Source organism: Malus sylvestris, chromosome 11, assembly GCF_916048215.2.
Source record: "Malus sylvestris chromosome 11, drMalSylv7.2, whole genome shotgun sequence".
Lineage (NCBI taxonomy): Eukaryota > Viridiplantae > Streptophyta > Magnoliopsida > Rosales > Rosaceae > Malus > Malus sylvestris.
Window position 1 is genome coordinate 12049153 of NC_062270.1, and position 23542 is coordinate 12072694.

Genomic DNA, 23542 nt, shown 5'->3' on the forward strand with positions numbered 1-23542 from the left:
GCTCATTTTGAGGCTAAGCCCACCCCTTATCTTAGTATAGATAATATCGTTTGTTCAAAAAAAAATATATTCAAATTAATATGTGAATAAAGATGCATAACTCAAGAAGTTTAATTCATGGTTTTAAAAAACATTAGATGCTAGTTGGGCAGCGGGATGACCAAAAAAAGAAAGTATTTAATCAACAATTTAAAACAATTGCATAAAAAAAAAAATGAAGGGTGGGAAACTAGGATGCATAGAAGGGAGGCCGGTGGGGCACCATTAATAACATTCAGTTTTGAAGGTGCTAGATGTCCCCTATTTTATACGTATACAAGCAAATAGGATGCTAGGTGTCCCATTTTAATTGGACGATGCTAGGCATCGTCGACGAGAAAGGCACCATGTCTGACAAGTTCGAGGCCGGGGATTTTGATCCTGATGGTGTACATGAAAGCATTTTTCTTTTTCTTTCTTTTTTTTTGTAATTTTTTAAAATTTTTATTTTTTTAATATCCACGTGGGATCCTTATTAATACGTGGCACCCAGTCATTGTCCACGTGGGCACCACATCATCAGTTAATGGAAGACTTAACAGTTTGACTAACGGATGTATGAGACTGTCTCAAAATTTACACTTTAGGTATGACTCTGGGACGAAACAAACTTGATGTACTAAAAGTTGAAAATTACGAAACATGAGGATAGTAAACTGATATTTACCCTAGTTTTATTTACTTATTTTTATCTATAAATCTTTTGCTTTTTCGATAAGGTTATTAAGTGGATGGTTGGAAGGCATCCCAATTGTCCATGTTCAATTCATTAATTAATAGTTGGTTAGGTTTTTAATTCAATCCGCATCAGATATTGACAATTAAGAATACACAATTTGATCACACCTGAAATCTTAATCCCTTCACGTGAAAAATCTATAAAAAAATATCGAGAAAAAAAAATACCTCCAACAATTATTTTCTAAAGTTGCAAACTCTAGGAAGAAAGCTTGTCTACCAAACAAGTTATGGCCACCCAAAAAATACTATGAGAAATAAAAATACCTACATGAATTTAAAGTTCAAGCTTGGAGGCATTAATTGGTTCAAGTCGATGTAAAGACATATTCGTGCTCATGTCATAATCACATTCGTGCTTGTCTCATGATCATGTGATGTATTAATTAGCTTGTATTGAGTTTTGCAAGGTAAGATTACTTGTTTGCCTTTGTATTTTTTTGTTGCATAATTTCGTCCTTGTAGGTTTTATTTTTTAATTTTTTAATTTTATGTTATATATTCAATTCATCAACGAAGTTGAATTTAATTTTTATTCAGTTCGTACGCATCTTCTCATTTGAACAACCAATTGAATGAAGTAATAATGCTAACTAGATCAAAATTAGAAGAACGTAAATGCAATAAACAAAACTTTTGCTTATAAACTTCATCGTATCTAAATTAAACTGCAATACATGAAAAGTTGTGTTTGTTTCATTTATTTATTTATATATTACTTTCACATTCATAGATATTAAAAAAATAAAAAATAAAGTCAAGAAAAAAAAAACAATGGGATATTAAAAGTAAAAACAATGAAATACAATCTCCCCCTTTTCGTATCTCCCCACCCCACTTATTTTGTCACCCACTATCAAAAGTAAAAACAATGAAATACAATCTCAACCATGTTTAAATGGGTAGATATGTCATATTTTAAATTCCTAACAATAAATAAAAGATAAAATAACAATATATTTTTTTTAATTTGTGGAAAAAAGCATGAATTGGGCCTAGTAATACTTATCAATGGAAAATTTTTGGTGATACCAATGGGAAAGTTTGAGATGTCATTTTGTATCCCAGATGGAGAAGTTTGTCGTGGTTTGAATTTGGACGAGAGAAGATGTTGGGTGCACGGCGTATGGAAAAGGCGACACGTTTCAGTCGGGTTGTGCATATGGAGGAGTGGCATGGGTCGCCTCTTCCCAGATCTGCAGGAGGCCAGCTTGCAAATAACGGTTCATGGGTTTGATCCACATCATCAAGATGGTCTCTGAAATTGAAAATCGATTAATGTAGTACTTGAAAATAGATGTTGCAAATCAATATGATAATTCTGCCACAATTTTGTAAAAAAATTTGTTATGTGATGTGCTGATGTGAGTTTAATAATTAATTAAAAAGTTATCTAAATACCTTTTTGCACAATGGAATTTTTTCTTATAGTAGGACCTACTCTGAAGATTTGGGACACTTACTTGCGGGATTACATTGATCGATTTTCAATTTCAGAGACCATTTTGATGTTGCAAGTCAATTTCAAGGACTATTTGATGTTGCAGGTTAATTTTAAGGACCATTTCTGAGAAAAAAAGACTTATAGGACCTATTTATGTGCAACATCTGCACTTAGCAGAATTATGACAAAATGACCACATTGATTTGCGATACCTATTTTCAGGGACTATATTGATTGATTTTCAATTTTATGGACCATCTTGATGGTGATAGTCAATTTTATGGACTATTTGTGATAAAAATCCGAGAATAAATTTGTAAACAAAATATTTAATTTAAAGTGAATGAAGAAATAAGACATTAGGATGGAAGTTGCACCAGTCATAACTAAGAGACGAATAAGGACGGAAGGCGTTGAATACTTGGTGAATAAAGCCAAGGCCTATTTCTTCATTAAGCGAGCGTTAAGAACGAATCGACGTTGTCTTGACACAAATGAATGGATAGCTAAAAAAGCTTAGGCAACGTTTCCTTTTTGAAAAGAAGCTTGGAAAGATCTCAACCGTTGATTATTTAGTGGTGGGACCGCATTTATAGGGTTGACTTTATACGAGCCCCCTCACCCTTTTTATTTAAGTTCCCGCATTTTATTTTATTTTTTTTAAGATGTCTCTTTCATTAGTTTCCAAGTTGGAATCATTTGATTAATCAGCTCACACTTTATAGTTATAGCAAAAATTAATAATGTTTATTTATTTTGGTTCAAGTTTAAATTCAACTGAATTCTTTTTCTCAACAACTAAATATTTAACTTACTAACGTTATCGCTATTAAATTAGAGATCTTTATGCTTTGTGTCATATACTAGTCAAATATATACCTGCAGTTGTTTTTAACCCTATTAGGGCGTATTTTACTATTCAATGAGATAATTACACGTGGATTAGAAGATGTCTTTTGACGAGATTTCTCATCGAAATCTTGCAAGAAAGATACGAACCACAGGCTATCAGTCATTTGTTGGGCTCGTGAATTACACTTGCTCAAGGCAAGCATGGCCCCAACAGCCTCATGAGGCCCATCAAGGCCTATTAATGAAAGTAGCCAAGCAATAGCTTGTATAGAAGGTCCAGCATGATGATGTCACTATTAAACCTTAACATGTCTCCTCTTCACTTGTAAGTAAAAAATTTTAGATTCAAATCTCGTGGATGGCGAATTTGATATCAAATTAGGCTGCCCATTGTGTGGTTTAGCCGAACTTCCCTTCCCTTTAGTGAAAAATATATCGTTGTACTAAAAAAAAAACATGTCGTTGACAATGTATGAAGTTCGAGCCCAAGTCCTAAAAATGGAGGGCTAACTAATTTGAACTTAAGTTCGATTCTTCACTTGTAAGTGAGAACTTAAGTTCGATTCTTCACTTGTAAGTGAGAACTTAAGTTCGATTCTTGCTAAGACGAATTTGAACCATATTATTGCTAGCTCATTGTGAGGTTGAGCGCACCATTTCTTTCGTAGTGTACATATGTTGACCCTAAAAACTACCAAGCCTACGTGGCGTGCATGCCGAGTAACTAATGAGCTAACTACGTCTTTCGGTTGTATGCGTGCGTGCCAACTCGTCGGCCAATGAGTAAAATATGTTGATGTTATGTCGGATGCACTGCTCACTTTTCAATCTTGCGATTGCGGCCGAGGAATGAACACGTCTCGGCCTTCGGGTTCTAGAGCCTGAAGACAAGGTTGCTAGTTCTACGAAGTTCTCAAATCGTCGGTGTCAGATTCAGTCACGGTGATTGTATTCGTAAGAGTATAAGCACGCCGAATTGACACCAGACTATATGGACACATATATTCAGAGCAAATGTACGTCTTAATTGTAAATGTGGTTCGGCCGTCTGAATGCCGAACTCTAAACCCAACTTGTGAGTATCCAATCATAAAAACACTCGGCGTTCAATGCGCTGAGTCTAATGATTCGTAATACCTCACTTCATCGAGAAGGCTCGTGAGATGACCTCTGCCAATAAGGATTCGAAAACCCTTCTCGACCGAGACTTGGATAGATAACCAATTGGCATTGACGCAGTGTTGTTTATCTAAACTGAAGGTGCTTTGCAGTCGGTTGATTCTACAGCAACAGTGCTGTTTATCTAAACTGAAGATGTTCGCCAGTTGCCTTCACAGTGCTGTTTATCTAAACTGAAGATGTGTTGGCGAAAAAGAAACTAAAAATCTCAAGGTTGTTGAGAGGTTTCGCGTAGAGCGAGAGTTTGCGCATGGCAGTTTGTGCGTTGAATTGGAGACTTTTTATGTTGCCACTGCCTTTGTATTTATAGCAAGTCTCCTTGATCGCCAATCCAATAGAGACCTTTTCCGAATAGGTGTCCCTTTGAAATCTCGAAGTGCCTTTTCACACGACATGCATATTGTGCTCCCATCATCAATTCTTATCACTCTAAACTCATCTGACAATGCCCATCACCATGCAAAAAGGCCTAGCCTATCTAGGTTTCTCATCTCATCATTATTCAAGACCATCAAATCCTAGGCTTATCACATCATCATAATCCCATCACCTTTAAACAATGCAGCATCTTGATCAAATGAATTTCAAATTCATTTTTAGCTTCCAAGTGCAGTCAGACATCCTAAATCAATTCAAACTGTACTGTTTGCTTGGGATATAATTCGCATCCTATTTATCTGGTTTAACAAGATGCAAATAATTCATATTAAAAGAGAATTATTATGATAAAAACCATAATATTATCCTTTAACAATAATAAAATTATCTTCACTTTTTCATCCGACGGTTGGGAGTTATGCTTCATCAACGGCCTTGATCGTACGAACCGATAATGTAAAATTGGGTCAAAACAATATAATATCGTTTGCTAAAAATAATAATTGAGGGCTGAGGTTTGTTGTAAATGGGGCATGCGCACAGCGCATATGTGCAGGAGAGAAAACCTAATTTATTAGTTATCATTGTGAGGACAAGCCCATTATGTTAAACTGGTTTACAATTTTGAGAAGCTTTGGGCTTGGTCCAAAAGTCCCTTCAACCCGCCCCAAACCAAAACGTATAAAGTCCGAACTTTCTAAACCGACCCGTATCAGTACGCGCCAGGCTCCATTCGGATTTCGGAGCCACCCACCTACTGGTCAGTGCCGCGTTGGAAATGGAGTAATTTGCAGCAGAGGACACGACAGAACAAACGACTGGTAGACGAACCCCTTGCGCTCTCCCCCCTCCCTCTCTATTGGAGCCCCAATTTCTCACTTTTACCAAAATTCACAAAAATTCACCAAAAGTCCCAAATCCTTTTAGTTCTCCATGTCCTCCGAAACGGGAACTTCGACCTCCGGCGACGAAGCCTGGGAGCCAAACCCTAACCCTATCCCCAAACCCCCGGAAGACCAATTGGCCGCCCTCGCATTGTCCGAGGCCGACAGCCATGCAAATGGCGTCGCACATGGATCTGCCGAGGGGAACAACCACCAGGAGATCGAGAACGAGGAGGAGGAAGTCCGGGCTAATTCGGTTGCTCCTGGTTTAGCTGAGGTGGAGGAGGCGAGCGAGGGCTTGCCACGTGGCGGAATCGGCGGTGGTATTGTGTGGGCGAGGACCAATTCAGAGCTGGAGGTTGATGGGCCGTCGAGCCCCAGCAGCAGTGGGTATGCTGGGGAAAGAGGGAGTAGTAGTGCCAGTAGTGGTGCCGGCTCTGGAGTTGATGAGATTTTGGAAGTGAGAAACGATGAGATTGCTGATGGGTTTTCGGATTCGCAAACCCCGTGGGTGCCCGGGAAACGACATGTCGATGAGGTATTGCGTTCTAACAACTCCTTGGCCATGTAATTTGTGTGACAATTATTGCATTGGTTGAATTGCTTGGTCATTATTGGACACGGAATGTAAAGTGAGTTTTAATTGTGCATGAAGTTTAGTATCGAAGAATAAAGTAATGATTGAGAGAGAAATTGGGAAGAGAGTTGGTAATTTCCCTGCGGACTTCTTTCGGAAATGGTATTGGAAAAAGCTCGAGACTTGATTCGTTTGTATGTTTGTGTATTTCACTAATTTCAAATTGTTAGAAGATTTTCATTTGGTTGAATGTGATCAATAGGTGTGTTGTTTCAATTAGTTGCCTTAGACAAATGTAGGATATACGCTACTTATGCAGGTGCTATGTATCAGACGTTGTACAGCTACCTTGGTGCTCTTCTTGACTGAATAGATGTAAATAGACTCGTTATTGCTCAATTTTAGATATTAGCATGTACTTATGCACTTGAATAAGGCATACAGATGTTGAATGATAAATTTTTCTTGTCCTTATGATCTCAGTAACTTTTTGGTCTATATGATCAAATAAGTTTAGTATGAGAATGATAGTTGAGTCACAGAGCTAAAAGCCTTAGATTGGAATCTGATAGAGAAAGAGATTGCTCCCTAGCATGGTTAGTGACATAAAATAGCATATAGGTATTGAATGCAGGATGGTCCTATATGCAAAGTGGGGTTCAGGTCTCTTGTGTATTCACTAGATTTGTCATACCATTTTCAGATTTTTGTCAAAGGATTTATTTTTTCCTTGGCTTTTTTTTTTTTAATGCAATTCTTTGATTTCTACTGTATTAGTATGATGTATTAATCAGGCATTCTAGAGTTCTAGGATAGGTGAAATAAATCTCTGAACATTGTTAGATTGCAAAACAAAAGCAGAATAGAGAATATTGAAAGAGAGAAAGGATGGTAAAATGCTTAGTGTATTGCTCATTGTTGTGGTATTTTAGTCCTTAAAGTTTGGCATCAATTATGTGATATTAAAACACGTCAGTTTCTTCTTTTCTCTTCATAATACAGTTCAGCCCCATACCAATTCCTTTAATTTCACTGCTATTTTGGATGACAAAGTGATTTTCATTGATAACTGCAATGTATCTGTTTGATTTATAATTGAAGTGCAGGATGATGCTTCCATATCATGGAGAAAGAGAAAAAAGCACTTTTTCATACTAAGTCACTCTGGCAAACCAATATATTCCAGGTTTGTCTCAGGTGACTCGACTATCTGTTTCAAGAAATGCAAAATTTACATTAATGTCTATGCAAAATAGAGTGCAACTATCAGTCTATATTCTGCATTCGTGATATATTTTTGTCTTCTTTTGAATTACTTGCTTAATATCAGATATGGAGATGAACACAAGCTAGCAGGATTTTCAGCAACATTACAAGCCATAATTTCCTTCGTGGAGAATGGGTACATGTCTCAATCATTCTGAATTGAATCTCTTCTCCAATTTCTTAAATTTTGATTATTTGTCTACTCTGACAGATTTACTTTAGTCGAATTATGTAGAAAACTTCCAGTGATTTTGTTCATTAATTGTTTTACAGTGGGGATCATGTCAAATTGGTTAGGGCTGGGAAGCATCAGGTCTGCTTTGTAACTTTTTTTGCGAAATTTTGTTCATCAAGTTATTTCTTCTTTAACAGTCCATGATTCCTAGGATGATCATAAGAACTGCCTTCTCATTTTCCTGGTGGTATAATCCTTCATGAGTGCTTGTATATACCATCCCTGAACAGATGACTTTAATTTTGAACCAGTTGATGGAGCTGTGTTGTCCATCCTGACACTGTCTTGGGCAGATGTTGAAGTCTTAGTGATATATGCATGTTATCCTATAAAAACATATTTGACGAGGGACCTTTGGCTTGTATTTTTTGAATTTTCTCGTATGACTTGAAGTATGTTATGTTTTTTCCTAAGTTGGATCAGAATGTATATCAGTGTTTGAAAATAATGTTCATGTGCGTGAAATACCTAGGTCTTACTCGTGTGGAGGTCTAGAATGACATTATTTGACTGTACATCAACTCACAGCTGTAGGCCTTATCTTTATGGAACCAGTTAAATTAAATTGGCATAAAATATTTGTATGTTCAGGTGATTTTTCTTGTCAAGGGACCAATTTACTTAGTGTGCATCAGCTGTACAGAAGAGCCTTACGAGTCTTTGAGGGTGCAATTGGAACTTATATATGGTCAGGTAGCATTGGATCTTCCCGTTCCGCAAAATTCTTTGTGCATTAATATGTTTGACTGTTAGGTCATATTTTGTTAGTGATTTATTGAATAACCAGAATATTGTTTATGTACTTTCCCTTTTATAGAATAAAAATAGCTTATGTTAGTAACTGCACTTCATTTAATTAGTCACGATATGTGGATGCAGATGCTACTTATTCTTACAAAGTCAGTAAATAGATGTTTTGAGAAGAATCCGAAGTTTGATATGACACCTTTGCTTGGAGGAACAGATATTGTCTTCTCTTCCCTCATCCACTCTTTCAGTTGGTTTGTTTCTCTGCTCCCTTTGGCATGCCTAACTTAGATATGAATTTTCTTTTGGTGTGAAAAACCATCCAATAAACTCATATGATGGTTCCTGTTTTTAGATGTTTAGATGTTTGCAAGAGCACAAGTAGTATCCCTACATTACAGATATTGTTATTTTGGTGATGAACTATTGTAGTAGTGATATTAACAGATCATCCAATGTATGTGAAGGGCTGCTTGGCTGAATATTATGATCATTTCTAACCTGATCTGTTTTAAACTGATTGTTCACTTTGAAATAGTATAAAAGTTCTGAATAAAAACCTTTTGTTCTAAAAGCTTTTAGAAAAAAATTTGGTAAAACCATAAGCTCTTTAATATGAAGTTTACATAAGCAAAGTCATTCGTATCTTGAAATTATGATATATATTGGATGGTCTGTTTTTTTCTCATTTATTTGTTTGTGTTATGACCATTAATGTTTTCTACTTTGTCCTGCCAATGTAATTTCCGTTCACACATGCCAAAAATTAAAATTACAAAACCTAATGAAGAAGATGCTTATAGTACTACTACTTGTTTCTGTGTTTTCAGGAATCCTGCCACATTTCTTCATGCATACACTTGTCTTCCCCTTGCTTATGCGACAAGGCAAGCTGCAGGTGCCATATTGCATGATGTTGCCGATTCTGGTGTTCTCTTTACAATACTGATGTGCAAACACAAGGTTCTATCCTGATGCTAATACTTGAGGAAATCTCTTTTTAAGAATATTTTTTTAAATATTTTTCATGGCACAGTTGAAAAATCTTTTACAACTTAGTGCACTGTAACAACTTGAAATGGATTGCAGGTTATCAGTCTTGTGGGTGCTCAAAAGGCCTCTCTTCATCCTGATGACATGTTGCTGCTGTCCAACTTTGTCATGGCATCAGAATCATTTAGGCAAGTAGATCAAATTGAATAGGTGTTTATGTCTTCCTTTTGGAAACTTACAGGGGATTTGGGATTGAAACTAGTAAGATATGATACACTAAATACTAACCAGCTACTAGTTTCAATTTCCAATCCCATGTACTAGTTTCAGTTTCCAATCACGAGATGTCCCGTTTTAAAGCACAGGATCATACACAAAAAACATATGGTACTTTCTTTTCTACTAGCATGGTTTCAATTATGGGTGATTATGTTTTATAGACATTTTCAGCTGCAATATTGTATTAATTTCTTCTTTTTGTCTTAATGCAGGACATCTGAATCTTTCTCTCCAATTTGCTTGCCTAGATATAATCCCATGGCATTTTTGTATGCTTATGTCCATTTTCTTGATGTGAGTCGCACTTAGGTTGATGACTTATCTAAATTTAAGTGCACACATTATATACTTTGCCTCATGTTAAGCTTGTCTAGTTAAAATATCATGACAAAATACACTTTCTTGCGGCAGGTTGATACATACTTGATGTTGCTTACTACTAGTTCAGATGCCTTTTATCATCTCAAGGATTGCAGGTATACAATAAATTTAGTTTGAAAAAATGATATTTGTGCTGTAGGAGTTCTTCATGTGGCAACATCCTAGCCCATTTCATAGATTGGTAACTTCTTAGCCCAGTTTTTTTTTTCCCTACATAATTTTGTCTCTGATCTTATAGGATTCGGATTGAATCGGTCCTTTTGAAGTCCAGTGTACTAAGCGAGATTCAGAGATCCACCGTAGATGGTGGGATGCGTGTTGAGGAGTTGCCTCTTGATCCTTTGCCACGTTCTGGATCTTTTTCTCCTCATTTGGGTCAACATACAGTTCCAACAGATTCTCCTGACAGATTCAGGGAACCATATATTGGCGTAGGCGGTCCTGCTGGACTTTGGCATTTTATATATCGGAGTATATTTTTGGATCAGTATGTATCCTCTGAGTTCTCACCACCAATAAGTAGTCCTCGTCAGCAGAAAAGGTGACAGATGAATCTAACAGTACATTTAAGCATAAAATTGAATCTCCCACAATGAAGTCGTATGTCACTTTTTGTTGTAGATAGATAATTAATTCTTCTTCTTGCAGATTATACAGAGCTTACCAGAAGCTTTATGCTTCCATGCATGACAAAGGAATTGGGCCACACAAAACCCAGTTTAGAAGAGATGAGAACTACGGTACTTTTGAATATATACTGCTTCATACATATGCAGAAAGGAAAAGTTGAAAACACTGAATTTTTTTTATTTTCTTGACGCAGTCTCATTGCTACGTAGTCCAAACTTTGGTGTTTTAAGTATGATTGCACTATTTCAAACTTGAATATTGATGTCATTTTTTCAAAAGACCAGCATCTAGGAAGTCAAAGTTTTTCACCTAGCCATTTGTTAGTTGATCCCTTGACATTTATGACTGTAATTAACAAAAACCCTATGGTAATCAAGCTTGATCATTACTCTGTGTCATTTTTACTGTTTCACATTACATTTTTATATAGGATACCATGGTTGACATTTGCTTCGATTACATCAAACTTGTGTTGACATGCTTGATGATGCTTTCCTGATGGAGTTATATGATCATTTTGTTTTGTCAGTTTTACTATGTTGGGTCACCCAGGACTTCGAGCTTTATGCAGCTTTTGATCCACTTGCAGACAAGGTAAGTTTTATTGTTTCCTACCCTTTTCCACTATGCAATACTTGTCCACTTTTACAAAGGGAATAAAAGGGAAAGAGTTGATGCTTTTTACTTGCCTTGTTTGGTTTTATTAGACAAAAGGGAGGGAAAAACTTTTAGTAAAATTCGTGGGTCCCAGTTTATGTTAAGTAATATAATTTGCTCACCCCCCCCCCCTCCTTCGGCTGCCTCATTTCTCTGTTGGGTGAATTGCAAATTGTGGGCCCAGTGAAGGGGAATATATGCAAATCATTGCCCTTTCATCCAAATTTTTTCGTTTTCCCATTTTTCTAAACCGAACATAGATTTAGGGATGAGTTGACAAGAAAGGGGTTTTTTTTCTGAATGAGGTTTATCACTTATGGGAACCATTGGGCTAAAAGCAAGGCCAAAAAGATGATTGCTTATCCAAAGAGCATTATCGTGTTTATCTCGTAGGATAGGTGTTGAAATGTGTTTCTGGTTAAGCAGCAGAATAAATGGGCAATGCTAGAGCTTGTCACAAGCGTAATCAACTCATTGGTTATCAACGTTTTGTATGCCCTGCTTATTACCAATAGGCCAACACAATCTCAAACCCAGTTAGTGGGACTGGAGACACTCATAGACATTAACGAGAAATCACGAAACAGAACACCTTAGAAGATATGAACTTGTAGCAAAGTAAGAAATAATGGCAATAATGTGAAATGAAGCCGGTGAAAGAATTTGAAGAAAATGAATGGCAGGGCTCCTTGGAGAAATACCCTAGGACTTTTATCCTTTGACAAAAGATTTTAATCTTATGTTATTTTTGTTTTTTCTATAATTAATATTTGTTGGAGAAGCCATTTCAAGCTGATTTGGATTTATCCTTAGGTGCATTTTGTTTATTTTCTTTAGATGCCTTCTCAACTTATATTCATACCGGTTTTCAGGCATTGGCAATAAAGACTTGCAACCGGGTTTGTCAGTGGGTGAAAGATGTGGAAAACGAGATTTTTTTGCTAGGAGCAAGCCCCTTTTCATGGTGATATCTCTTTATATTCTGTAATACTGCCTGTACAATAGTTCTGTTCTTTTAATAAAATTCAAATCGTCATTTTTGTCATACGCATTTGAATTAGCAGGTGATGTTGCTCGTAACTTACCACTTTGTTGCTTCAGCTTCATAAGGTTTGCATTTGCATTTGTCACAGATGTAAAAGCAGTTGCAAAAAGAATCCTTTTAACACACGGTTATAAGTTTATTTCACACGCAAATGGCTCCGTTCTGCCTCCTGATGCTTTTCTCTTTTCCGGATTGAGGTCTGTGAAATGTTTGCGAAGACCTTTTAGGATCATTTTGTCCGTGTCGCTTGTGCCATCCTGCTATCACCAATTGAGCCCTGTTTCTCTTCTCGTTTAATTTGTTTGGAGAAACCTTGTTTTCGTAGATGGAATTACCATGAACAATGCACTAATGAGCTCTGCACATTTTGCACATTTTGTACTTGTTTCGTTGTATGTTTTCGTTTCTTCTTTTCGCTCTTCTGCTTTGTTTCTTCTTTTGTCTTCTTCTGGTGCATAACAGGCATTCCTTTTATTAGAGTATCCAGGATCATAATCCTTGATTGCCATTCATTTCCAAGGCCATAGTTTATGTATTTAGGGTCTGCTTTGTACTCCTTCTGAAGGATAAGGATTGTCTGCCCTCCTAGTTGTGGTGCCCTTCCATGCCCTCCTATTTTGTGCGGTCACGGTTAAGCCACGTCAATATTTTATATTAATTTTTTAATGAGATAATAAGACAAAAAACAATAAAAATATAAAATATTGACGTGGCTTAACCGTGACCGCACAAAATAGGAGGGCATGGAAGGGCACCACAACTAGGAGGGCAGACAATCCTTGTCCCCTTCTGAAAGGGCTAAAAGCGCTTTTTAGATGAGTAAAGACTCGTTTGGTTGTGCTTTTTAAATGACTGAAAGTGCTTTTAGAGAAAATATTTTTGGGTTGTAAAAGCACCTTAAGTGTTTTCTACAAGAAGCATCAGTTATGTGCTTCTTTCAGGAAGTACTTTTGTTTTTCCAAGATTTACTAGAATTTTTACTACGAATTGTTTCCAAAAATATTTTCACCAAAAACGTTTTCAGTCATTTTAAAAGCACATTCAAACGAGCTCTAAGTTTTTTAGCATGTGCTTTTTCATGAAGCATTTTCAAGTGCTTTTCTGCGAAGCACTCGGTTTATAAAATGGCATAATTGCTTTCTACATAAGCATATCCCGAAACCGGTTAATCAATCATAATTAATGCCGATTGACTATATTCACCGTCTTTAATTAATGTTAATAAAATCACATTATGTGGCAGGTGGAGTTCATTTGTGACAAGAATTATCACCTATCACATTAGGTTATGCAACACCAATATGCTTATATTTAAGTCCGGATATAGTGGTGAGTTAAGCCCACGAAGCACCGAGACATAGGAGAGGTCCAAACTTTCGAGTGCATTGGAGATGGCCTAACAAGGACCGTGTCGGTGCTTCTTAGGACATCGACACGGTCGGAAAATGTGATCGTTTTGGTCTTATTGTTGTTCCTCTTTGAAGATGCTGTGCTCCATACATAACTTGTCCCAATGACCAAGAGGCCCTCTCTCCTCCTTTTGTATTGACTCCACCAAGCGTGGTTTTTGCAACCTTTTTACTTTAACAAGGTCTGATTTTTCTTTCTTTCTTCTTCTCGCAACGAGTATTTATCAAATATAACAAAAAATTAACTCTTAATTTCAAAAATGTCATTTTTTATAAAAAATTTCAAATATATCCAAAATGTCATTTAAATAGACACAAATACCCTCAAATTTAACAATTAAATAAATTAAAGACTTTTTAGCTAGTGTCGCCTCAAGCTCCGGTCCAACTTCATTTTTGCTTCTACACTCCACCACCACAACCTTATCCCCTTCGACCTCCTCATCACTGACATTGAGCGCTGCCGCGGTTACCGTAAGTGGGAGTAGCAGAATTTCAATCATGCCTTCAATGCCTTTTTTCTTACTAATATCATTTTTAGTTTTAAATATAAAAATAGTTTTTAAAGTTAATCCACATGTCGTTATATGATTATATTTGTGTGACCCACATGATGCCACATCATCACACTAACAGAGCAATTGACAGATTTTTCACCAAAAAACTAAAATGATCACAATGAACCAATTCAAAGAAAGACTAAAATGATTCACGATAGACAAACTCAAGAACACTACTATTGATTATCATTAATTGTTAAGGACAAGATTAAGGAGTTATGTCAATGTCATGAATCATTTTGGCTAAAAAACTTTTAATTTATTTGATTGTTAAATTTGAGGGTATTTGTGTCTATTTAGGTGGAATTTTGGATATATTTGAAAGATTTTATAAAAGTGACATTTTTTAAATTACGGGTTAATTTTTGGAAGTTTTAACGAAAAGCCCACGGTACTGTTCACTTTAACGAAAAACCACATTTTTATATTAAAAAGTCAAACCTGTTACTATTCACTTTACCTTTTATTTTGTCCTTATCGTTAAAACTCAAAGTTTTCAAGCTCTTTTCATTAGTTTTCCTTTAATTTTTTGCTATATTTGATAAATACTCTTCTGCAACAGTAACTTAAACAGTGAAGTAAGTAAGTAAATTAATTAATTAAAAAGGGTGTATTAATGGAGGAGGAATGGTCGTTATGTGAAAAGGAAATGAATCATCTTCGGCTCCCTTCCACCTAATCCTCCTCATCAAACAATCCAGACATTTGAAATTTGATCCAACAACTAAAGTTATTATAACTTTTAAAGTGGACCCGTGTTTTTAGCCGTTAAATCAAATTTCAAGAGTCCGGATTGTTTGATGAGGAGAATTAGATGAAAGAGATCCGGAGATGATCCCTTTCCCTGTGGAAGGATTTATGAAACTTGAAAGCTCCTGTCATCAACTAAAGAGGCCTACTTGAATTCTACTTATACCCTCCTACTCTCTCTCTCTCTCTCTCTCTCTCTCTCTCTTGTCATCAACTAAAGAGGCCTACTTGAATTCTACTTATACCCTCCTACTCTCTCTCTCTCTCTCTCTCTCTCTCTCTCTCTCTCTCTCTCTCTCTCTCTCTCTGGGTACTTTTTTTAGTGGGTGTGATGTAAATTGTGTAATGAAGTGGTTGTGAGGCCTTGTGGCTTTGACTATTGTTTAGAGAGAACAATATGTAGGATTCACATCATTAAGTAGGGTTTTGTTAATTAAACATTTGTATTTAAGCTTCACAAGAAATGTTAATTAACATCTTGGACTTTAATCCAACAACTGCGTGACAAAAATTGATCGATCAATGTTAATTGGCCATACAATCAACGTCACGTGACCAAACAATCACATTGCTCTATCAACAGTTGCAGTGACAGAATTGCGCGACTAAAGCTTGCTACTTAATTCAAAATTGGTGTGTTAAAATTGAAAGTTGTCATTTTAGTTTCAATGGAAAAATTTTATCAAAAAAAAAGTTACCTTTCACACGTTGAGTTTTAACTTTTAACAAAAAGTTTAATGGAATTGGTAGTAAATGGCACAATACAACTTTAAAAAGTGTGATAATTCCAACTATCTGATAGAGTCAAGAATAAGATTGATGATTCATAATGGCATTATTCCAGTATTAAGAAAAGATATAAACTTCAAGAAAACAACTTGGATTAAATTTGAGGGTCCTAAAATAAAGACAAAAGCAAAAAATAAGGTCAGCTTGTTCAATCTAATGCCGCAACATTGGTTGATATATGGGCATGAGAAGTAGCAAAGGAATACAACCAGCATTCCAAAGTCTAAAGAACTTCAATCATCGCAATTAGAAATTTAATCACTTTATAATTCGTCACATGAAAGAATCCGCACATAAAACCGTCAAAAACCATTAGTTAGAAATAAAAACTATTTCAATTAGTACTATAACATGGTATGATCATTTTCTAGTTTTTCTTTTCTTGCATGCCTATATAAACAAACTCCATTGACTTTTGATCAAATCATCAACTCATCTTACCTTCACAAGATTCAACAAAACAATTTTATTTTAACATTATTTATTTTATAAAATTTCGGAGATGACACATCATTAAATGCGTAATTAAATTCCATGATCATCTTCAACAACAAGAAGATTTAAAAGTTAAAGAATTTAATTGAGTGGGAAGGCTTTTTCAAACTTTTTCATTTACTCGTCCCCATCTTCTCTCTGGACTTATTTGGAATTTTAGGTCCGAACCCCGCGTTTTCCAACTCCTTTCGTCAAACGTATCATTAACTCGCGAGTGGCATTTCCGTAATTTCACGCCAGTCAAACATCATCAATTTCGGAGATTAAAATAGTTTTTTGTTTTGTTTTCTCTCCTAATGATCCTAGGGATTTCGTAATCGTGTCTATTTATCGAAAATCGTGCGGTCAGTTTTCGTTAGTTACTATTTATATTTGAATTTTAAATTTTAAATAATTTCTAACTGCACGATGTATGATGATCGGATACTATTACGGAATCCCTAGGATCCCTAAGAAAAAGATTGTTCCCCACTTTTACTTGTCCGCGTACCACGACAATAACACCCTCGGACAAATGACACAACTTTGTGAAAATTCAGGGGTATTTTGGTCATTTGACTGCATCGGTGTTAGAAATTCCATGGTCCTCTAACTTGGGAATTATTATACGGACTAGAATCCTCTCCTGAGCTAAGCATGAGGATCCTTCTCATCAAGGGGTGTGGGTCGTTGGATGAAAATCCAACGACTACAATTATTATAACTTTAAAAGGACCTCCCTGTTTGTAGACGTTGGATTTTCATCCAACGGCCCACACCCCTTGATGAGGAGGATCCTCATCCTTAGCTCAGGAGAGGATCCTGGTCCTTATTATACATACATGCATGCCAAGAGTGCACCACTGGCTGGCCGGCGTCGACTGTGGAGGCCACACATATACTCGGTTTCTATTGTTTTGACACGAAACAACTGCGAGTAACGCTACATGTATCGTATTTCTGTTACTTTATAAAAAAATATATTACTTGACAAATGACAATTAACCCGTCTATTACCAACATGGAAATTATAAATAAGAACGGGTGTTTATGAGATAAGAAAATAGGTGTTCGAAAATAATTTTTCAAGAAATAACTTATACATGGACACAAAATAAAAACAAAAGGATTTTTCTTTCTTTTGTTTAAAAGTCTGAAGGGAGATAGTACATCGTGTTGTTACCAAGGGCCAACCCGATCCTCTTGCCCAAGGATCCTAGATGGAACCCTAGGAGAGCCACCTACTCTGACTAATGACCATGTACTATTCATACTAAATATGGTCAATTGCACACTCTATCTTCTCTACGTTCTTGACAACCAGTCTTTGTCTTAGTAAAGTCTTCCAGTTGCATGCTATGGCCTAAAAAGACTAGTATCATATAATGTGACCAATTGTTACGACCATAAAATACGGTCACTCTCATTACACAAAATCCCTTATTTTTGTGTTTCTAATATGTTGGCATGTGACTGATTTTTGCAAGAAATTTCACATATATGGAGCATGGAAGACACATTAATGTTTTAACTAATAAGATGATGAAACCAAAAGGTACAATGTTAGTGATGTCACAGAAGAAGTGAGGAGTAGAAAGAGTATCACCATTGCCAAGAAATTTGGCCATTAAAGTTGCCTGAGTAGTAGAATCTCTTCTCTGGATATGCTTTTGATTGATGCAGCTGCATGAGGTTTAAATGCAGAGGTTTCATGCCTGCAGGGTAGCAAATACTCACAAATTAAGTAAAAATCTCATTTGCTATTTTCAAAAATCAAAACAAACAAATAAACTTATTTTAAAAGAAAACACAATTTTAGAGTTAATTAAGTTAACTAGAACAATGCAAGTGGCTCTTTACTACAGTGATGAATAAGTGTTGTGCCCTTGCATGATGGCGTGTTTTCGAATCTCGTCGGTGGCTAAGCTAATATTTACTTACTAACGTTATCGCTCGACTCACAAAAAAAAAAAATTAACTAGAACAATGTGTTTCTCCGTTGTACTCAAGTTCGAATCCATATTTTTAGATTTCAATCTTATCTATTGGAATTCGTCTTTCGTTTTCTTGTGCTTTAGTAATTGAGTAGCTTTTGGATAAAAAAAAATAAAAAGTAATTTAGTAGCTCAAAAGATAATCAAAATACAAAAACAAAAAATTACGATAAAAAACTGATTTGGACACATAAGTTTAACCCACTTGCTTGCTAATACAGTCTATTATAGAATTGGACGTAGACTTCACATTTATTGCAAAGTGTCAACAAATGTATTAATTTTGCGTCTTCAAATAACATCACTCCGAACAAAACTAAAAAACGAATTAAAAAAAAAAGGAAAATGGGTTTTTTCCATGAACACTTAATAAAGGTGTGCTTTCCTCACCACTCGTTTATGATCTCAAATTACTCCTCCTCTAAATCAAAATGTGATAATTTTTCAGTAGGGTGGGGAACATGTGATTTTCATTATTCAAATCCTTTTAGCTAGAAAGGGGAATATAATAATTTAGAAATGATAATTGCCATTGTATTTGTACTCATATGTAAGATGATTCTCATGTCTTGGCAAAAAAACAAGAAAAAGAAGAAACTAATCATGTGTGTGTGTATGTAGGTATATAGATATATAGATACATACATATATATATATAGATATATATACATATATGTCGTAAGTCCTTATTTTGGTCTATGACAATGAAAATATATAAAAGTCATCACTAAGTTTGTCCACCGTAAATCATTTTGGTTATTTCGTAAAAAAATTGCCAATATCCTCGTTAAGTGGATGAGTTGGTTTGACAAAAATACGCTTTTAAAGATCGTCACGTGGTCTTTCACCTGATAATTTAACAAGGATATTGACATATTTTGACTGAAGGACCGAAATGGTTTATAGTGGGCAAATTCAAAAACCACTTCTATCAATTTTCACTGTCATAGACCAAAATAAAGAGTTATACCAGTCTCAAAAACCATTTTAAATATAAAAAAAATCGTATTTATTATGTTTAAAAGGTTATGGCCCCATTATCTATAATTGTTAACCAGGGACCAATTTGGATTGGTCCATAATATTAATCTACACGACAAAAGGGTTAGTTTGGTATTGTTGTGCTTTGAAAAAAAAAATTGCTTATGATGTGCTGTAAGTACAACCAGTTGTGAAATAAAGCAGTAAAATGTTTGGTAACTGGGATGAAGGAGAAAGAGAGGGTAAGGTTGCCATTTTGAAAAATTCATTTAATGACACTGTTCACCCGTGTATTGTGATAAAAAGCTAGTTTTCCAAAGTTGGGTTTTGCTGCTTTGCCTTTTTAGCTTTTTTTCACCCAAAACTATGAAAAATAAACTAATTTTGAAAGTTTACCAAACACAAAAAGACTGGGTGCTTTTTTTCATACCTGTTTTTTTTTAAGTTAAGCAATACCAAACTGGTACTAATCTACATGACAAAAGGCTTTGATCTCCAACACATTTAGCCGTATCTTAATGCCAATATTTTTAAAAGTAAATTGTAGCAATGATCCTTCAATTTTAATCAAATTGGATCAATAGTTCCCCAATTAAAAATATATTATTATTGGTCCTCCCAACTCATCAAAACATGTAGCTATGGTCATTTTTGTCAACTCCGTCAGAATTATGTCAAAATGAGTTATGTTGGAAGGACCATTGATACAATCGAATTAAAGTTGATGGATAATTTCTCTAGTTGGATTATAGTTGAGGGAGCATTGATACAATTTTTCTGATTTGATTTTCCATATTTGCCCTTTTATTTAGCTTCACGTGCATGGCACGCGACTCATTTTAACGGAAGTTCTAACGGAGTTGACGAAAATGACTATAGCTACACGTTTTGTTTAGTTGAGAGACCAATGATAATGAATTTTTAGTTGAATGACCATTGCTTCAATTAGGTTAAAGTTGAGGGATCAATACTAGAATTTACTCTATTTTTAATTTTATTAGAAGTTTAGAAGAACATCATATTTTTATTTAAGATTACACCACCTTATCATGCAAAATACAAAATTATACAAGAAAAGGGAAAGGAAGGGTCGCACATTTAGCGTATTTTAATGCCCATATTTTCTTTTTGGTCCCTTTAAAACTATCTTATCCTCGTCACCTCTATACAAAAAGATCGTTGTCCTTTGACCACAATGTTTTTGACCAAATACATTTTTGTTCATAGCAAACTTGACATTGGATAAACTTATTCATATTGACCTCTACCAAGAAAAGTAATACTAATTTTGATTATATCATTTACAAGATGGAACTCATTTGAGATGAATTTTTTGTGTAGAACATTGGTTATTTGTTAAACGATGGAATTAAAGCTCGAGAAAATATTACTTATGCTCAATTTTGTTGAATTATGGTATCATCTATTAATAGAAATGATTACTATGGAGTATAACGACTGTTTAGAGTTAAGATGTTACGTACGTTTTAAGGAAAGCGGTGGATTGCCTTGGTGATTAGGGTATTCCTCTTCAACCCACCGCATATGTCATATTTAGAGATTAACATATGTCTTATTTAGAGAATAACATCTTGTTTGAGATCCATCTATGTAAACAAATCTCGAACTCAAACGAAAATTATCATGAGTAGTGTGGCTTGTAAATATGATCCGTGTACCATTCCACATCCATTAGCCATGGCAATTGAAAAGTGCGATTAATTGGGATTAGATACCAAAGAGGAAAGGGAGTAGCACAGGTAGCTATTGTTTTCTAATCAATGGAGTTAGGATTTATCGAAATAAATTGGGTGTATATGTTAGCAAGCTAATCCTAGATCACAGGGAGCAAATTGACGTATAGCTGAATTTAAATTTTTGTACCACCTTCAGCCTCTAATTAGTTTTTTTTTTTTTTTTTAAACAATATTATATACTAAGGGGACGGGCAGGAGAGTATGCTAAGTCTCACAACAGGCTAGCAATAATATGGTTTAAATTTGTCTTTGGCAAAAATCTAATCTTAGATCTTTCACTTACAAGCGAAGAGAAATAATATTATACTGTAGTACTAAATGGCCAATATTCAGCCTCTAGTTATATTTGAATTTTTTTTTTCTGTCAGACAATAGCTTTATTCAATCAATTTGAATATCAACGTTACATCCTCAGCAAGAACATTGAATAAAAATTCAGGAAACAAAAATCCGTTGTATGAGGCCGTCGAGTGAGCCGGCCTATTGCAGTTTCTAGGCACGAAAGCATACTCGACAGCACTCAAAACTCTTGTTGCATTTGATTAACCAACTCCTTTCTTCCGAAATGTAAGAAAAATTAGAAGTCCAAAACTCAAGACTAAAATAACTGATAGCCCTCATCAGCCACTTGTTAAATCATTAATGCCTACGAGTATTATATGGTTAAAATGAAAGTGTTAATAACATATGAGAGCTACTAGATTCACCTTATTGTCTTATTTTCCCACCTACGTTATAATCCCACCCACTTTAAAAAGTAAAAAAATTAAAATGTTATTTCCCCACCCACTATTATTCTCAAAATCACCTTTAATGTATACATACATATGAAATTATAAAATTGTCCCTTAAAAAATATAACAAATAATATGTAAATGAAAACTAAGGGTGGACACTTAGAACCGAAAATCGAAATCGAAACCGAAACACGAACCAAATCGAACCGCACCGAACGGTTTGGTTTTGGTTTTGGCTTTTGAAAACCGCACCGATACCGAACCGCACCGAAAATATTAATAAACATTTAATTAAATGTCCATATTATATTTCATGTTTTAATTGGTTGTTTGTTAGAATCCATACACTTAGTATGAGACTCAACCACACTAGAATATCATCATTCATAATTTTCTTTTGTTCATTAACTTGAATGACCTTTGTTATTTCATACCATCACACACATATATATGTACAAGGGTGGACTAATCTTGTTATCAAGAGTCGAACAATGATTTAATGAAGTCCACTCATTTGAATCATGATATCACATATTCTAGTATCAAAGTTTCACTCACGTTTAATGAATTCAAATTTATTCAACTTGTTTTATGATGAACATTATAAGGGACACCCTTTTGTTGCACAAACATGTTTTAACATCACGACTGCATGCAACATGCTAATTGTTTACATAACAAATGTCTTTTTCCTATTGCTATTGAGAAATGCTTATTAATATGTTAAATTGCAAATTGTACATTTTTTTTAAAAAACCAAACCGAAACCGTTTGAAACCGCACCGAACCGCAAAAAATTTTGGTTTCAGTTTCAGTTTCACTCAAAACCGCACCGAACCAAATCGTGCCCACCTCTAATGAAAACCACTACGGTTTGCAAATTTATATGGAAACGACATAGGTATCCAAATTAAAAAGAATTTGACAACAACAAATTCAAAAATCGATGGACAAATTCAAATGACCTACACACAAATTATTCTTCTACCTTTTCAATGGAAACATAATCTTCTACCTCTTCCGTAGAAGCGTCATCTTCCACCTGTTCAATGAAAAAGTCATTTTCTAAGTCCCTTGATATTTTTTTACTTTCTCTGATGAAAGGAGATTAAAATAAGAGTTAGGGTTTTAAGGTAGACAAATCGTCTCCCACACTCAACCTCTTTTTTTTTTTTTAAATTAAGCAAAATAAGATAATAAATGTCCTTATCAGTCATTTTTTACTTCTCTCACACCTTTTTAGTTTTCGGCCGTCAAATCGGATGAATTGAAGAAAATCAACGGACATAAATTAACAAGGAGTGTGTGAAAAGTAAAAAGGAATGTGCGGATAGCACACCCTATGTATATGTAGCTAGAGTGTGAAAGTTGCTACGCATTGCAAATACTATTCATATACTAAAAATCATTAAAAGTTTGTAAGAATAATATCGAAAGATAGATTTTTCTACATGTTGTGGAACACGAAAGGAAAAATTTTCTTAGAATGCCTGCATGAAATAAATCTCAATTGTGTAATAGATGTTTAGTAACACAGAAGACATACAAACAATCAATTTGAACCTATTTTGGAGAAAATCTTAGGGTCTATTTGGTATTCTACTTGAATTCAACTTTTTAAACTCAAAAATAATTTTCAAGTTTTAAGCCTTACAAACTTGTTTGGTATAACTGTTTTAAAAAACTGAACTAAAAAATACAGTATATTCTCTAAAAACATAAAAAATGAGTTTTTCGAGTTTTTAAACTTAAACTCATTCCTTTCAT

At 35.0% G+C, this 23542-nt stretch overlaps 1 protein-coding gene across 3 annotated transcripts; it reads left to right on the top strand.

Annotated features, from left to right (window-relative positions):
- The first annotated feature begins 5411 nt into the window (after nucleotides 1-5411).
- LOC126589284 (vacuolar fusion protein MON1 homolog) lies at nucleotides 5412-13931 on the top strand. Of its 3 annotated transcripts, none has more exons than XM_050254539.1 (15): nucleotides 5412-6052; nucleotides 7198-7277; nucleotides 7422-7493; nucleotides 7631-7670; nucleotides 8184-8285; nucleotides 8472-8593; nucleotides 9170-9302; nucleotides 9429-9520; nucleotides 9824-9905; nucleotides 10023-10087; nucleotides 10231-10533; nucleotides 10641-10732; nucleotides 11152-11216; nucleotides 12152-12243; nucleotides 13568-13931. In XM_050254539.1, exons 1-15 carry the CDS (start codon nucleotides 5564-5566, stop codon nucleotides 13683-13685), a joined length of 1947 nt encoding a protein of 648 aa, XP_050110496.1. In that variant the 5' UTR covers nucleotides 5412-5563; the 3' UTR covers nucleotides 13686-13931. The 3 variants fall into 3 exon arrangements, with proteins under 3 accessions (XP_050110496.1, XP_050110497.1, XP_050110498.1); XM_050254540.1 differs by lacking the exon at nucleotides 13568-13931 and adding an exon at nucleotides 12344-12476 and having other exon boundaries at nucleotides 5413-6052; XM_050254541.1 differs by lacking the exon at nucleotides 13568-13931 and adding an exon at nucleotides 12413-12476 and having other exon boundaries at nucleotides 5413-6052.
- Nucleotides 13932-23542: the final 9611 nt, after the last annotated feature.